We start from the raw sequence: 16,972 nt of genomic DNA, 5'->3' as shown, positions 1-16,972 counted from the left end.
GTTAAGTTGGATTCTCTAACGAAGAGGAAGGTTTTCGAGCCAGTAATGCAAACACCTCCTAACATAAAACCTATTGACTAATGGGTCTTCGTTAGAAAGCGTGATGAGAAAAAGAGATAGCAATCTCGACTTATGGCGCAAGGCTTCTCACAAAACGCTCTGGAATCGACTACGATGAGACATATTCTTTCGTAATGGATGTCATTGCACTCCACTACCCTGTCAGTTTGGTAGTTTCCAAATAACTGAACATGCAGCTCAATGCATGAAGGTTCATGGTGAACTTCATTATTATTGAACTTCAATTTCTAGATATGGAATATACATGAAGGTTCATGGTGAACTTCATTTACCAAAGTCAAGTGGCTCTAGACCTCGGAGCGCGTTTACAATGAGGTTGAAACGCTCGCTAAAGTGACTACTTGATTGGGAAGGGATATGCCCACGCGTTTCCATAACAAGTTTCCGATTTTATCGCGGTTCATGTTGGACATGATCTTCATTAGAAGCCCTTAAAGAGTTAAGGAAAACCGCTGAACACTAGAAATCCGAGTTTGAGATGAAGGATTTTGGGAGAACACGATTATGTCTCGGTTTGGAACTTGAGCATCGTGTTGATAGATGCTTAGGCATTTGACAAGGTCAAACCTTCAAGCACCCCCATGATCGTCCGTAGTCTTGATCCTGAAAAGGATCCTCTTCGTCTGAAGGATGATGACGAATATGTGCTAGAGGCGGAAGTGCCCTACATAAGTACAATAGGCACATTATTGTACTTAGCTCAATGCACAAGACCGGACATCTCATTTGCAGTGAGCTTGTTAGCTAAGGTATAGCTTTGCGCCAACGCGACGCCATTGGATTGGTGTAAAAGATATCTTTTGGTACTTGAGATGTACGATTGATATGGGCTTGTTCTATCCCTACAGAGAGATGATGGATTCAGACCCATCACACACCAGGATCGCCGCCAACATTGGCCTGCGTCCACTATCCCCATCCCAAAACGACATGTGTTTTGGAATGTTTTGCTGATATTGGGTATCTCTCTGACCCACACAAAGGTTATTCCCAAAATGGTTAAGTGTTCACCATGGGTAAAGACCGTGATATCTTGGAGGTCTATAGAACAGACCTTAGTCGCTATATCTTCGAACAATGCAGAGATCATTGCTCTTCACGAAGTAGTTCGTGAATGTATATGGATTGGATCCATAATTACGCATGTTCGAACAATTGTGGTTTGAAGTCTACCATAGATGAGCTTACGAGCATTTAGGATAATGCTGCTTGCTTTGAACAAATAAAGCAAAGGCTACATCAAAAGCGACAACGCCAAGCATAATCAGCAACAACAGACTCTCCTCAAGATCAAAGTGAACTAGGTTTAATCTGAGGACAGTGTGGCAGGCTTGCTCACTAAGTCATTGCCTAAATTCCACTTTCGAGAAACATGCATCGTTTGCTGAAATTATCTGAACTCCCATGATCGTAGTCATCAGGGGGAGATGCAGACATCAGGGGGAGATGTCTACATGTTCATCTCGAAACGTGAAGGGTGTGTTGTGCTCTTTTTCCCTTTCGACCGAGGTTATTTTTGTCCCACTGGGTTTTTGTTACTCAGCAAGGTTTTTAACGAGACAACGAGAGAAGCACCGCGTTTGGGCAACACAAGGGGGAGTGTTCAAGTAAACCCTAATTTGTGTTTAGCCCAAACTCTAGGTTACTTGACCTAGTGGTAATAGAGTTACATTAGAAGGATCTAGATTCCTATTTAATGTACGATTACTTTCTTTGTATGATTTGGATTCTATACATCGTAATCCTCTATATAAAGAGGTCCCTATTATCAATGAGAATACACAGCGATTTCCTCTCAATTTCAGTTTCTATACAACATGTTTGTTGTTGTCTAAAAAATAGACAAGCCCAAAAAAATAAATTTATATTACACAATTAGTGAATCCTGCTTTAGGGCTAAATAATAATAATAATAATTAGTTGTATCTTGTATGCGTATGCTTTGAGCAATTGTCCCTTGCCACTTTTGTACCCTTATCTTTTCGGGCCCAGCACGTTTAACAGTTTAAGCCCATATATATATCCGAAATCAATTTGAGAAATAAGAGAAGAGCAGCAGAAACAGTAAGTAGCAAAAAAGGGGATTTAGGGTTAGGGTTTTGAAGCTAAGCATTGATTCACTGCAATGGAGGCTGTGGGAGAGATTACCGAGGCTATGAACAACGTCACCATCAACAACTCAGATTCACACAAGAAGAACCGAATTCAGGTCTCGAACACCAAAAAGCCCCTCTTCTTCTACGTCAATCTTGCCAAGGTAAAAACCTCAATCTCAACCCTTTTCTTTCTTCTCTGCCTGTGGCTATGCTTTGTGGGTTGATTTGCTTCTGGGTTTTCTCTTATTTTTCTCTTTATCGCTTTGTTTCTGCTGAGTTTCGAGTTCACTAATTTGGGGATAATTGAGCTTTACCTGGATTTAAGGGGAAATTTTTGGTTGACATAAATGAAGTTGTAACTTTTGTTTCTTTAATTGTTTTGGAGTGATAGTTCATTGTTCTCAATCGATTGTTTCATTAATCATGTTTTTGTGAATCAACTGTTCGCAGAGGTATATGCAGCAGTACAATGAGGTGGAGCTATCTGCCTTAGGAATGGGTATTACATCACTCACTTGTTTCCATTTCATTAAGTTCTACCACTAATAACTGTGTTTGTAGATCTCTGTGTGGATTTGATTTAAGTTCTACTATTATTGATGTCTGTAAAATCGATGAGTTGGTGATGTGCTTATTTAGGTGTTGATAGGGTTCATCCTATGTTATTAGACAAGTTTAGCTTTGGGGGAACTTTACAAGTGTTCACAACTTAGTATTTGCTATCTATCGGTCATAGTTTGCTTAAGCTGGAATGTATAATTGTTGATGATAGTACATTTGGCAACCTTTGGAAGGAAGATTGATCATTTTTTGAGCCATTGTATTGTAACGACCTTCTAATTAGTAGTGGGTTATCTGAAAAAGAACGCTTTGGTCAGTCCTTCCAGTTTAGTGATTGCTTTAGCTGCCTAACTTATGTTCCACATTAAGCTGGAATCTACAATTGTTGATAATACATTTGGCAACCTTTGGAAGGAAGATTGATAATATGTTGAGCCAATGTATTTTAATGACCTTCTAACTAGTAGTGGGTTATCTGAAAAAGAACACTTTTGTCAGTCCTTCCAGTTTGGCGATTGCTTTAGCTGCCTTACTTATGTTCCACATGATGATTATTAAAACTTTAATGAAGGAAGTTAATGTACTCCACCTTAGGGGATCGCATGCTTTCTTAGTATGGCTGCGGTTACTTACTCAACTACTATAGGGATATACTATAGGGAGAGAGAGTTTAGACAACCTACTATTGTGAAATATACTCATAGAAAGATTACTGATGTTCAGCTGGAAAGCTAGATAAGGATTCTAGTAAAATCTTCTTTGTTGGAAGGGTTGAACAGACCAAGTGCTTAGGAGGGATAATCTGAAGTAAATTAATGAAAGTTAAACTAGAAGGGATACTTCAAGGTAGTATTTTTTGTGTGAGGAGATGCTAGGCATTCCATACATCCCCATGCCAGTGGTTGTTTGAAGCACATGAAATATAGCATTCTCATTCCAGTAGGAGACGTTGGATGGAGATTATTAAGACAGCAAAGAAAATTTTATATATTTAGAAGCATAAACATAAGTGTATTTTCTTATGCATTTATTATTATTAGGTATACATAAAACCCAGCAAGGGGGTTTTGGATATCCATAGGAATCCCCCTCTTTATTGCACTTTACAAACTTGGCAAAAGAATTTCATGCCTATAACGAAGTGTGAATTCCACATGATTCGAACAATACCTAAGAATATTGAAATAAGTCAATTATTTAGTTGTAGGCAGAATCGATGCAGTGAATATTTTCTTGATCATAGTTTATATTCCTTTGGTATCAATGCTCTATGCATGGATTAATTTCTTATTGTGCTGCTGCAGCTATTGCCACAGTTGTCACAATTGCAGAAATTCTCAAGAACAATGGGCTGGCTGTTGAGAAAAGTAAAGACTTCTACTTTTTTTTAATCTTTCAGCAAAACAATTAGCAAATTGTCAAACATATTTATTCTTTTGAATATTATGCAGAAATCATGACATCAACTGTTGACATAAAGGATGATTCTAGAGGGAGACCAGTCCAAAAAGCCAAGGTATGTGAATATGATATTCTATTAGGAAATTCCCTGTTAACTTGGAACTGAGATTGCGTTTATTTTGTCCTGTTGGTCTTGTTCAAAATTAAGTCACTCTATATGAAAACTATGGTGTTTTGAGTGGAAGAATCTTTTTGCATTGATCATTGACTTTTTGGGTTGGTCTTATCTGTCAACATAGTTTTACATTATGATATTGTTCGGACTTGAACGAACAAACTCTGTTTCATTCTTGCTCCATGCAAACCGCATGTATTTATGTTTCAGTGTACTCAGCGATTTGAGCTGTAAGGTTAGTCCATTTGGATGAACCTTCTTGACCTTCTAGTTAAAATAGGGTCTTTTCAAGTTTTATGTTGGAATCACCCTTGTCATGGTTTTACGCAGCTTTGGAATAGTAAATTGGAGCATCTCAACAGTTGAAGTCATATTGGAAGCTATTCTAACTCAAAAACTCTCAAAAAGTGATTTAGCTAGCCAACTTTATTAAGTGTCATCTAACAAACAAGCTGCTCGTTATTTGTTATAGCTTATTTATTGTTTAATAGTCTTTAGAAGCTGGACTAGGCCCGCCTATCAAGCTAAACTTTTGATTTATTTAGCTTTGAAGTATAACTCTTGCTTGAACCTCTATATATATCTGACTGGCTACTGTTCACAAAGCTATTTTAGCTTTTCATTTAGCTAGTCTGTTGGAGTAACCTTTATGATGTTTCAGTTAAAATCGCAAAGGAACCTAGAGTCTAAGGTTGCCCACTACAGCACATTACCCTCTCACATCCATGACCAGACTAGTTTCAATAGTACCTTTTGGAAATTTGAGTCTTATTCTGCCTGTATCTTGAATAAAAATAGAACCGTTAATTTCCATTTTGTTATTTATTGATTATTATTGTTTTTGGGTTGTAGATTGAGATCTTGCTTGGGAAGACAGCAAATTTCGATGACTTGATGGCTGCAGCTGCTGAGGAGAGGGAACTTGCAGCAGCAGCAGAGGCTGAGGAGCAAAGCTGAAAGAAGTTCCTTGTTTGAGGCTTCTTTTAAACCCTGTTTGGCTTGAATTATGTACTCTAACATTGGTTATTGAAATAAATTTTGCTCTAGTATATTTTTGAATTGTAGAATATGTATGAAGAAAGGCATTTGTTGTATGCATGTAACTTCTTTTTGCTCCATATTTGTGCTGCACCTAGTATGAGATTAAAGATGTGAACTGACTGTTCTTTCTCTTTTATATGGTTGGAGAGATGGGAGTCGTAGCAAATGGAATCCCTAATTGACCATAAAAGTTTTGGCCAAAATTTTTTTACCATAAAAGTGGCAGTAATTTGTTTGAGAGATGGACTCATTTATTTGAGGTTCAATCAGGCTAATCTGTTGTATTTGTGCCTTACACAAAAGGAATTAGGTTGTTTTAGCAAACAGAATTCAACTATCCCCAATCATTTTACATGTTCCCGCAAAGAAGTTTATTGGACCCATCAATAGATAGAAGCAAATGAAAATTGCAACCACACTCGGAACATTCAGAGAGGAAAAGAAGAAAGAACACAAGTCTAGACTAATAAAACAAAATTAGAAACGATCTAAACAATTTACAAGTGCTTGTAATAATTGGATGAATACAGACTTGTCTATGCTTGTTCTTTTAAGCAATGCAACAATTCATATTCACATACAGTTTGTAATGTTTGTCATATTGTTTATTAAGAAGCTAGCTATGCTACATTCAACATGGTATACTGGCTGTTTTTAGACTCACATAGAGGTAACTACCCTAATTGAATCCGTCTAGTTTATTTCTTTCTTTAACAATTAGTGAAATGGGTAGCTGATTTAATTCAATTGTTTTTTCTTTAACAACTCTCCTCGCTCATATAGCATAGCCTCCTACTTCTGGAAACTATTTAAAAAGATAATGTCTATTGGGTGTAATAGATCAAATATCTTATTGAATACGAACTTTAATCATGAAATAATTCTAATCAGTTGAGCCATTTCATTACAGTAAAAATGAGTTTTCTTAATTTTTGTATTTGTACTTGCTTCATCTTTTGGCATACTCCACTGTCCCGAAATTTTTGAAACTATTTGATTGAAAATATAAATTTCAAAATATAAGCCAAATCACAACAAACTTTCAAGAATCTAATAGTTTAATAAGCTCAATTAAAGGAATCCAAAAATATAAACCAAAATTTACTAACCAAATCTGTATCGTGAGAGCTTATAGAACAACCCAAAATTATTTCAACTTTCGACCACATCTAAAATCCGATCATCTGTTCTTTAAATTGATCGATAGTAGATACAGAGTATATGATAGAAAGAGCTAGATTTCATTTTGATTGAGCCTCACAGAGTCTATATTGTTAATGAAATAAGATCATCCTATATAGACTCTCTTCCTCACAAACTATTTACCCATCAACAGCACGTGATACCAAGATCACACAATGCAGACATGCAATCTTCATAATAATCATGAATTCATGATTATGTTGTTTTGTTAAGTTGCTTGCATGTTTTGTGATCTCTGTTTTCACTTGTTCATCTTCTGGTCTTGTCACCCAGTGACCCAGTCACTGTAAATATAATGGGACGTAAACGTAATGGTAACTCTTGAATCAGTTGAATGTACAAGCTGGGTCACTCTATATATTTGTGCATTTCTCGTTTTCTCTCGAACGTTTTAATCTTCTCAAAATGTCACTTAGATCTGTCACCCCTAAACCCAAAACCCTTCACTCTTTCTTCAACTCTCTTCTCCGACCCACCAAACCCAACACTCCCTTCCACCCTTTCTCATCTCTCACCCACCAAAACCCACCATCTCCACAATTACCTCACCTGGTTAACGAAATCTCACGCATTCTCAGCGACCACAGAAACCCTCACCACGACTTGGAGCTTTCCCTCAACTCTTGGTCCACCCAAATATCTCCAAACTTGGTTGAACAGGTTCTGAAACGCTGCAAAAATCTTGGGTTCTCAGCCCACAGATTCTTTCTCTGGGCAAAAACAATTCCGGGTTTTCAACACAGTGATGAAAGCCATCACATTTTGGTTGATATCTTGGGGAGTAGTGGTCAATTTGCTCTGTTGTGGGATTTTCTCATTGAAATGAGAGAGTCCAAGTGTTGTGAGATTAGCCCAGATTTATTCTGGGTTATTTTTAGAGTTTACAGTAGAGCTAATTTGCCTCGTGATGCAATTCGAGCTTTTAATAGAATGGTTGAGTTTGGAGTCAAGCCTAGTGTGCATGATCTTGATCAGCTTCTCTATACATTATGTAAAAGAAAGCATGTCAAGCATGCCCAGGAGTTTTTTGATAAAGTCAAGAGTGGGTTTGAGTTGGGTGCTAAAACTTATAGCATTTTGATGAGGGGTTGGGGAGACATTTGTGATTCGGATAATGCACGCAAGCTGTTCGATGAAATGACTGAGAGAGGGTGTTTGGTTGATGTGCCTGCATATAATAGTTATTTGGAGGCTTTGTGTAAAGGTGGGAATGTGGATGAGGCTTATAAGATATTTCGGGCGATGGGTTCAAAAGGAGTTGAGCCAGATGCTGGTACATACTCGATTTTCATTCGGGCATATTGCGAAGCGAATGATATTCATTCAGTTTTTAGTGTGCTTGATAGGATGAAGAGATATAATCTTTTGCCTAATGTGTATTCTTACAATTGTATCATCAAGAAGCTGTGTAAGAATGAAAAGGTGGAAGAGGCGTATGAACTTTTGGATGAAATGATTGAAATGGGAGTTAAGCCGGATGAATGGAGTTACAATGCAATCCAAGCTTATCATTGTGATCATTGTGAAGTTAATCAGGCTCTTAGGTTGTTATCTAGAATGGAAAAGGATAACTGCATGCCAGATCGACATACTTACAATATGGTACTAAAGTTGCTGATCAGGATCGGAAGATTTGATAGGGCAACTGAAGTGTGGGAGAGTATGGGGAAGAGAGGCTTTTATCCTTCTGTTTCAACATATTCTGTCATGATTCATGGTTTGTGCAAAAAGAAACACAAACTAGAGGAGGCATGTAAATACTTTGAGATAATGATTGATGAAGGTATACCACCATACTCTTCTACTGTGGAGATGTTGAGAAACCGGCTTTTGGGTTTGGGGCTACTTGATGACATTGAAATACTTGCTAGTAAGATGGAGCAAAGCACTTCTTGCTCAATACAAGAGTTCGCAAAAGTTCTGAGAGGGAACAAAGCTTCTGTAAGATCGAGAAGTGAGTACACTGACATTGAAAGTGACTGACAGGGTGCAACAATCCAAGACTGGCGGGTCTGCTTGAAGCAGTTAATTGAGTCTGAAGAGAGCTGTCTCGATCACAATATAGATATATTTCTCTTGCTTTTTATTGTAGACATGCTCAATGTACATTTTCATATAGACCATCGTATATACCTTTGTTATTGAGGATTTTATTCTGGAATTCATAATCAGGTGGTGTGAAACCAGCACTTGAAGAAGCAAATTATGGGTACAGATACCTCTGTTCGTAAGTAATTAGTTACCATTACTAGTTGTCTGCTGTGGGCAGTGCTGCTGTCAGTTTATAGCTTATGATGGTTTTTTGATTCCATCACAAAGGCATCGATTGTTATTGCTTATCCATGATATTTAGCTGCGTGGTTTTCCATCTGTAATTGTGTGTGATTCTAATTCCCTTGGACGGTGCTAAAATTAGATACTAGTGTTTTTATTTTTGTTGTTGAACCACATTACATACTTTGCACGATTACATGGCTCAGGTCACTGCACTAAGACGCTGGAAAGTTCTGTCATTAGCTTCCCGTTTCTGTTAGGTGTATCAGAAGGTGTTAGTAACTTGCTCCTATATTGTGTGAATTGAATTTTTGGAGTTTTTACTTGTGGAATAAGTTGTGGGAAAAGCTGATTTCTATTTACTATGTTCAGACTGAATACTTGCAGTATCATCTTGTCTATTGCCGACGTAAAGGATGAATTGGGAGGGATGCTAAACATGAATCTTGAGATTGCCACTTAGAATGTTATAGGCAATTTTGAAGGAGCACTGGTTGCTCAATTTGTCTCTGAACTAATGTAACACTTCATGTGGAATGGAATTGATGATGATAAGAAAAATTTTCACGATCCATGCTTCACCAAGTACACGGTTGTGGACACACTCCAGGAAATTTCCAACTTCTGATTCTCTGGCATTGAATTCTCTGATATAAGATTTCCATTTCGAAACTTGTACTTGGAAGTGTTTTCACAATTGTAGCTGTTAGTTGCTTGTGCAGCAGCAGTTGAGTTACCCGATAAAAAGTTTTCTATGTTGTTTACTGTTATATAGTCTTAGACATTCATTCTTGTCTGTAGTTTAGGTTAACTTGATTAACCCATGTGGTCAAGAATTGCTCTCGATTGGATTACTGTACATAATTTTTTCTTCCTTTTTTTTTTTTCTTAGGCGTGTTTGCCGAAATTTCACCATATGACAATGTCACGTGATAATTTGAGATTATAGAATAATCACAATCGTATACACAAAATTATTATATGCAGATAATACATAATGAAAAATTATTGTGTGGCCTTCAAAGAGTAATTTGTTTTCTATATCAAGGGAGAGAGATGTCTAACTAAAATTTTGTTGAAAAAAAAAATGTCATACTACAAAATCAAATGTTAGAGTAATTTAGCCGCACGAAAACAAAAATAATGCACCATCTAAAAAAGAACTTTTTACATAGATTTTGTGGAGAATCCCGGTTTTAATCTAGGATGTTCTCTCTATGCTTATTGTATTTTGGGGTTTAGGTCTCATATCCCCCCATGTATTCTGAGGTTTCATTAATGGTCAAGGCTTGAGGGCAGCCGTACTGACCCTATTTCAAAAAAAAAGAACTTTTTACAACTAGTATAAAGACTATGAGAGTCGAACTTGGGATCTTATAAAAGAGAAACTTATACTGTTGAACATTTAAACCAATTAATGGTGGGTATAATTAATTAGTTTTTTTTTCTTTTTCAGAAAATAAACGACTTAAACCGGAACTTTTAATTTATAAAAAAAAAAACCGGTCTGCAATGGGTCCGGTCCACGTTCCAGATCACCGTCTCTGCCTGCCTCGTATAGTTTAATATCCTGGATCTTAAAGATCCAACAGGGCGTTTCTTTCTTCTCCGCTCAAATTTGCGAGGCCGCTTAAACAAGATTGAGATCGAGATCGAGATCGAGATCGAGAGATGAAATGGCGGTGATTTCAGTGAAGCCCGTGTTCACCGTAGTGGTGGTCACTCTCTCTCTCATCCTCGCCGTCCTTGTCTTCTCCCCGACTTCGCCTTTCTACCAATCCCCTCTCTCTCTTGCTTCACCCCAGTATGGATTTCCAACCTCTTCTTCCTCTTTCCTTTTATTTCTTCAATTTTTTTTCAATTAGTTTCAGCAGCAAAGGAGTTAGATTCAAAACTGAGTAAAAGCACAGGTTTCTGATCTGATTGTGTTTATGAATGCAGAAGAAAATTGGATATATGGAGTGTTGGGAGGATCGTAGAGTGGAGACCTTGCAAGTGGTGGCTACAAGGACATCTCACCGGTAATTTCCAACTTACTTTGTTTTCATTCATGCTTTCCTTCGCCATAGGTTTATGTAAAAAAATGTCGAGAATGATTTTGTTGAGTTGACACAATAGGAAATAGAGTAAGCAATGCAATATCTATCTGCATGATGCAATTTGAAGGTTATCCCAGAACGATTTGTGGTTTCCGGAACTACTTAATTTAATTAAATGCATTTTAAATTTGTTTGTTATGTGAAAATGTGAATGCAAAGCAAAGGTTAAAACTGGAATAATTTTTGATATTCTGAGTCGAACTTAATTGACAATCATTGCAGACACTTGCGTTGGTTTTTTGTTGAAATGCTGCAGCTCTGCCATCAAAGAGTAATGGATTCATTCGAGTGGATTGCTATGGTGGCCTTAATCAGATGAGAAGAGATGTATCTCTCTGTTCTTCTTCTTCCTTTATTTTTAATTTTATAAAATTGCTTTGTTTTAAGTTGGCACTTTGCTAAGCATGTCAAATGAATTATGTGGAGTGCAGTTGTGTGATGGGGTCGGTATTGCCCGTCTTTTAAATGCAACCCTTGTTCTGCCAAAGTTTGAGGTGGCTGCTTATTGGAATGAATCAAGGTACTAGTTGTTTATATATCGTCTTGCCATTTGATTTCTGGAATCTCACCTTTCGTGATTCTTAAAACCTTGATTAACTAGGGTGTCTCTTTAAACGGTTTGATGAAAAGAAAATTTAGTACATTATCTGTCAAACATAGAGTTTCTTGCTATTCCTGAACATTCCCTTGATGGATCTGGTTTATATGACCTCATATGGAGACCAATAACTACACCACTCATTTGGACGAATGACAGTTTTTCTTTTTGTGTTCGTTCAAGCAATATCCTTCTGTAACACTTTGTTTTGACTTCAGTGGTTTTGCAGACGTCTTTGATGTTGACTACTTCATTCAACAATTGAATGGCTTTATCAGAGTTGTCAAAGAGTTACCACATGAGTTTGCATCAAAAGAACCCTTCCGTGTAGATTGCAGCAAACGTAAAGGCCAATTTGATTATATTGAAAATGTTCTTCCGTCTTTATTAGAACATCATTATATATCCATCACACCAGCAATGAGCCAAAGAAGGGATAGGTATTTCACGTACATTGTTTCCTTTTCTTCTTTCTGGTTGTTTTATGGAGGTCAATTATTGTGGCCATAGCTTCATCAACTTAAAAGTCAGATACAAATTATAGGTTAGTTTGTTAACTTAGGAAAGTTAGTTTTTGTTGTTTGATCTGTCATGTGGAGGATGCTTGCGGAGTTGAGATTGGATTTGAAAGTTATTCATTATGTGTTTCTTTTTGTATCAATACTTCTTTCTTTTTCTTTATTTTATTTTTATTTTATATAATTTTTTTTTGCATCACTCACCGTGTACAAATAAGGCTTTGAACTTCTGATAACAGACTGAGCTTTCTCATCTTACAATAGCAATCTCGTACTTATACCTTTTGGTCTTCTGCATTATATAGGTATCCTCAGTTTGCAAAAGCTGCCCTTTGTCAAGCATGTTACAGTGCATTACGCCTCACGAAAGCCCTGGAGAAGAAGGCTTCTGAGCTTCTTGAAGCCATACCTAAACCTTTTCTGTCACTTCACCTTCGTTTTGAGCCTGATATGGTAGCCTACAGTCAATGTGAATACCCATACCTTTCTCCTGCCTCCATTGAAGCTGTTAAGGCAGCACAAGGTGATAGAAAACCTTGGACTGGGGAGCTTGCCCAAATTTGGAGGAAACGAGGGAAATGTCCTCTTACACCTAATGAGACAGCATTCATACTCCAAGTGCTTTCCATCCCAACCAACACAAACATTTATCTTGCAGCTGGGGATGGCCTGATGGAAATTGAAGGATTAACATCTGTTTACACAAATGTAGTTACCAAGTCTAGCCTACTTAGTGGGGAGGATTTCAAAAGCATGCATGGGAACACCAAAGCTGCTTTGGATTATTATGTGTCTATTAACAGTGATTCATATATAGCAACATATTTTGGAAATATGGATAAGATGGTTGCAGCAATGCGAGCTTATAATGGCTTGTACAAGACTCTTTTCTTAAGCAGAAGAGCTTTTGCAGAGTACACGTCTCAAGGTTTGATAGGGAAGGAATTGATGCAAGCCCTATGGAAGACTCATAGAGATGATTTTGTCATGGGAAGAGGATCTGCTTTGCCTGATTGCTTCTGTGAGTTCAAATTGTGATTTCAGGTGTCAATTTGATACTTTTTTCCCCTTTCTGTTGTATTTTTATTTCAAATGCTTTTGGTGTAACTGCTGGTACTAATTTACCATCCAAGAAGTTCAATTCATCTGTCTTAGCATCTGTCTATACTCCCTAGGAATTTGGTAGGACTTGAATGTTCAATTAAGTACATTGTGTTACTGAGTTATCCCCTCGTGCTGACGTTATACATTTTTTTTTACCCTTTCTGTCCCTCTAAGTCAGCAAGTGGGCATTGAAATCATTATATCTGAAACCATTCTGTTTTGCAATCGTTTGGTTTTTATATATGTAGTTTAAATCAATTACTATTCTGTATACATAGCTTAGAAGATTGAAATTCAGAAAATCCTCCTTCAAACATAGAATGTAGAAAGGAAACTCATTGTTACACATCAAAGAAAGAGAAACCCCTTCCATCATGTGTAGGAAGGTACTTTATCATTACAGAACTAAGAAAGAAAAATAATAAAAGGCCCCTTTCATCATAGACGTAGGACTGTAGGAGTTGGTAGGTACTTTATCATTACACAACTATGAAAGAAAAATAATAAAATTCTACGCCCCTTCATGATAGATGTAGGAGTGATGCTTATTTGATTTTTTTTTCTATTTTTTTTTTGATGGCTGGAACCCAGTAGGAGGCTAGGCCATCACGCCTTTGCACTCTAAATAAAAATAAAAGACACTTATTATCCTTATAAACAAGATAAATCCCTCATCAAACAAATTAAAGGAAAAAATGGAAAGTAAATGTAAGCAGTTGTTTCCTTCCCGTCTCCCCTTTCAACCTCTTTTTGCTCTTTCACCATCATGCAGGATGCCATACATACTCGAGCCCTCCGTCCAGCTTCACTTTCCTGCAAGTCAATTATAGCCCTTTTAAAAAACCTCTAAGACTCATGGTTGAATGTGATATTACTTGAGGGGAGCAATGTTTTTTTTTTCTTTCCCAAGAATCTGACGAAAAGCCATCCTAAGCCATGGGCGAATACAAGAACCACGTAATTGAAAATGAACCAAATTGCTGTAACAACCTGTCTTGCAATTCCAGAAGCTCGGCAGCACTCCATCTTAAGAACTGTGTCCTGCAAATTCAGACAAGACTCTTAAGAAGATTCAAAATTGCAAAATATTAGAATTGTGGACATGGTACTGGCATCAAATTCCACTTCTTGCTTTTCCTCTTTTTTCTTGGAATGCGATATTTTAAAGTCTTTTAATACTCGGTTAAGTGCTTGTGGAGAAGTTAATGATTTGATAAAGGCTAATATTATATAAATAACAGATGGATTGAAATCCGTGTGATTGAAGTGACTTAAAGACATTAGACTTTTTGTTTTTTTTTTTGGAAGTGAAATATAGGGAGAGGCTCTGGTGAGGACTTAATGAGGAACTTTAAATTAATGGTTGGATCAGTGGTTTCAATTTTAGTTGAAATCTTAATTCTATAACACATATGTCATCCAACCGTTAATTTCAATGTCCTCATGAAGTCCTCAATCCTCATTTTAAACAACTGATTAGAGCCTCACCTGTGAAATATATGTGCATGGAATCATTTGCAAACCATATTGTGTTTTCTGGTGTCGTTTTCTTCTAGCTACTTCAAATCACTTCTCCCAACAAGGCATTCCAAAGAAAGTTAGTTTGCATGCATGGTTTTTCACCACATGGTTTGTTCACGGTATATCATCTATTGAACTACCAACTCGAACAACATAAATAAAAGGGAAAATTTCGCAAACAGTTCACCCAGTAAAGGCCACTAATAATTCTTATACATAAAGTTCCAAACCAAACATTTCGGTACACGAAATCTGAAACTCGACCCACTATCAGTACACGACGTCAATTTTTTACACCAAAATGTCTATTATGCCCTCAGTTCTTTTTTTTCAATAAATTTTTTTTCTGTTATTTTTTTTTCCTTCGTTTTTTCTGTTATTTTTTTTTGTTATTTATTTTCCTTCGTTTTTTCTGTTTTTTTTTTCCTTCGTTTTTATCTCTTTCTTCTTCCTTCTTCCGGGCTCACTCCCTCGCTTCCAACGCCGCCCTTGCCCTCCAATGGTCCTACAGCTTATATTTGTAACTCAGCCAATATTTAGTCATGTGAAAAGAAAGAAAGAGATAAAAACGAAGGAAAAAAAAAACGAAGGAAGAAAAAAAAATAACAGAAAAAACGAAGGAAAAAAAAATAACAGAAAAAACAAAATTTATTAAAAAAAAGAAAAAAAAGAAATGAGGGCATAATGGACATTTTAGTGTCAAAAATTGACGTCGTGTACTGATAAAGTACCTACCTACTCCTACAGTCCTACGTCATGTGTAGGAAGGTACTTTATCATTACATCATGTGTAGGAAGGTACTTTATCATTACATTACCGGGCTGAAAAGCTTATCCTGTTTGACTGAAGGGTTCTTAGGTGCCCTTTGCACCTTGTTTCCATGACCACTAGGGCCAACACCACCATCTCTGCTCCATACATTGGGAGGGCCTCCACGGCCCATACCACGACCCCCATGTCCCTTGCCACTTGGTGCGTTGTTGCCACGTGGGTAGAGATCAGCACGTCTAAACCCCTTTACATTGGAGTTCTTTCCACCTTTCATTTTTCCATAATTAGCCTCGGGAATTTTCTTTGTCTCAATGGGCCTGGTATTGTTGTTCAAGAGAACCTCATTATGCCTCTCAGCCACTTGCAGTAGGCTGATCAACTTATTGAAGGTTGTGATTCTTTTGTTGTCATACTCCAGCCTATACTGGTTCGCTAGTATAAGCGCTGAAGTAGGAAAGGTGGAAAGAGACTTGTAGATCATATCATCTTCTGTGATTTCCCTTCCACAGAAATGGAGACGTGCCTTTAAGCGCAACATGTCATTGTTGAAGTCATTGACCTTTTTATAGTCAAGAATGCGGATTCCATTCCACTGAACAGCCAGTTCTGGGAGCAAAGTGTCATGAATGTTCCTAAAACGTCCCTTAAGGGCATCCCACAGTTTTTTGGGTGTCTTCAACTGAAGGTACTCCCAGTGTACGCTAGGATCAATATGTCGCCTCAGAAACATTAAAGCATTTGCTTTCACCTTATTAGATAGTTCATCATCTTTGGCATCGGTAATGGTGGCAGTGTAGTCTTTTGCCACAAAAGCAATTTCTACATCGGAAACCCAACGATGGTACTGTCACGCCCCGAATTTTGAATAAGTAAATTCAAATCCGAAACGCGAGAACAAACACAAGAAAACACACATAGAAATTTTTTCATTTAAACTAAGCAACAAACAAACTAAACTCACAATGTCAATACCGACTCGTTCTTTAGAGTCACATATTACATTACAATAGTTTACAAATTAAACTGAATATCAATTCAACATGTAACCACTCTCACAAACTCACTACACGGCGGAAGACTACAAGTAAAAGCGCCATTCTGCACCACGTGACGGAAAGTCCACCTCAACTTCGATAACGATCACCCGATATTCTAACCTGCACAAGAAACCCTACACCATAGAATAGTGCACCGGGAATGTAAACAACAAACCCGGTAAGCTTTTCAGCCCGTATGAGTAATCACTCATGCTTATAATTTCTCAATTCGTGAGATAATTAAAGCAACAATACTTAATTCAACAAAACACAACCAAACATCAAGTTCATATCATATCATATCATCACAACGACAAATCACACTCACTTCCCTTCAACATAAAACATTTGTCAAAACGATGACCTCACAACTCATTTCCCAATCACTACAGATCACAACACACAACTGTACCCACAATAAGAATTAAGCAAAATCAGTAATCCCTGCATAGAAACTTAGTTCAGGAGATCACATGAAAACAAACAAAAGA

General features: G+C 37.2%; 3 protein-coding genes across 4 annotated transcripts; all 3 read left to right on the top strand.

Moving 5' to 3' along the window:
- The first annotated feature begins 2,109 nt into the window (after positions 1–2,109).
- Positions 2,110–5,432, top strand: LOC133725126 (uncharacterized protein At2g34160-like). The gene is made up of 5 exons (XM_062152256.1): positions 2,110–2,338; positions 2,628–2,676; positions 4,043–4,105; positions 4,190–4,254; positions 5,167–5,432. The coding sequence occupies exons 1-5, from the start codon at positions 2,207–2,209 to the stop codon at positions 5,269–5,271; spliced, it is 414 nt and encodes a 137-aa protein (XP_062008240.1). The 5' UTR covers positions 2,110–2,206; the 3' UTR covers positions 5,272–5,432.
- Positions 5,433–6,904: 1,472 nt separating this feature from the next.
- Positions 6,905–9,399, top strand: LOC133738926 (pentatricopeptide repeat-containing protein At1g52640, mitochondrial). The gene has a single exon (XM_062166610.1). The coding sequence runs from the start codon at positions 6,964–6,966 to the stop codon at positions 8,539–8,541; it is 1,578 nt and encodes a 525-aa protein (XP_062022594.1). The 5' UTR covers positions 6,905–6,963; the 3' UTR covers positions 8,542–9,399.
- A 1,017-nt stretch (positions 9,400–10,416) lies between these two features.
- Positions 10,417–13,378, top strand: LOC133738910 (O-fucosyltransferase 13). 2 transcript variants are annotated; one of them, XM_062166592.1, is made up of 6 exons: positions 10,417–10,636; positions 10,774–10,853; positions 11,188–11,258; positions 11,363–11,451; positions 11,748–11,969; positions 12,353–13,378. In XM_062166592.1, exons 1-6 carry the CDS (start codon positions 10,509–10,511, stop codon positions 13,083–13,085), a joined length of 1,323 nt encoding a protein of 440 aa, XP_062022576.1. In that variant the 5' UTR covers positions 10,417–10,508; the 3' UTR covers positions 13,086–13,378. The 2 variants fall into 2 exon arrangements, with proteins under 2 accessions (XP_062022576.1, XP_062022582.1); XM_062166598.1 differs by having other exon boundaries at positions 10,575–10,636; positions 11,154–11,258.
- The last annotated feature ends 3,594 nt before the right edge of the window (positions 13,379–16,972 follow it).

The sequence above is a fragment of the Rosa rugosa genome, chromosome 1 (assembly GCF_958449725.1).
Source record: "Rosa rugosa chromosome 1, drRosRugo1.1, whole genome shotgun sequence".
In the NCBI taxonomy this organism is placed as follows: domain Eukaryota; kingdom Viridiplantae; phylum Streptophyta; class Magnoliopsida; order Rosales; family Rosaceae; genus Rosa; species Rosa rugosa.
Note: the sequence above shows the minus strand (reverse complement) of the source record. Positions and strands in the feature narration are given on the sequence as shown.

Bases quoted from the DNA above. Each gene is read 5' to 3' on its own strand.
- LOC133725126 (XM_062152256.1), top strand. From the start codon at position 2,207: ATGGAGGCTGTGGGAGAGATTACCGAGGCTATGAACAACGTCACCATC. The intron at 2,677-4,042 runs GTATTACATCAC...GTGCTGCTGCAG, and splicing joins GCTATCTGCCTTAGGAATGG to CTATTGCCACAGTTGTCACA. The intron at 4,255-5,166 runs GTATGTGAATAT...TTTGGGTTGTAG, and splicing joins GACCAGTCCAAAAAGCCAAG to ATTGAGATCTTGCTTGGGAA.
- LOC133738926 (XM_062166610.1), top strand. From the start codon at position 6,964: ATGTCACTTAGATCTGTCACCCCTAAACCCAAAACCCTTCACTCTTTC.
- LOC133738910 (XM_062166592.1), top strand. From the start codon at position 10,509: ATGGCGGTGATTTCAGTGAAGCCCGTGTTCACCGTAGTGGTGGTCACT. The intron at 11,259-11,362 runs GTATCTCTCTGT...TGTGGAGTGCAG, and splicing joins TTAATCAGATGAGAAGAGAT to TTGTGTGATGGGGTCGGTAT. The intron at 11,452-11,747 runs GTACTAGTTGTT...TTTTGACTTCAG, and splicing joins GCTTATTGGAATGAATCAAG to TGGTTTTGCAGACGTCTTTG.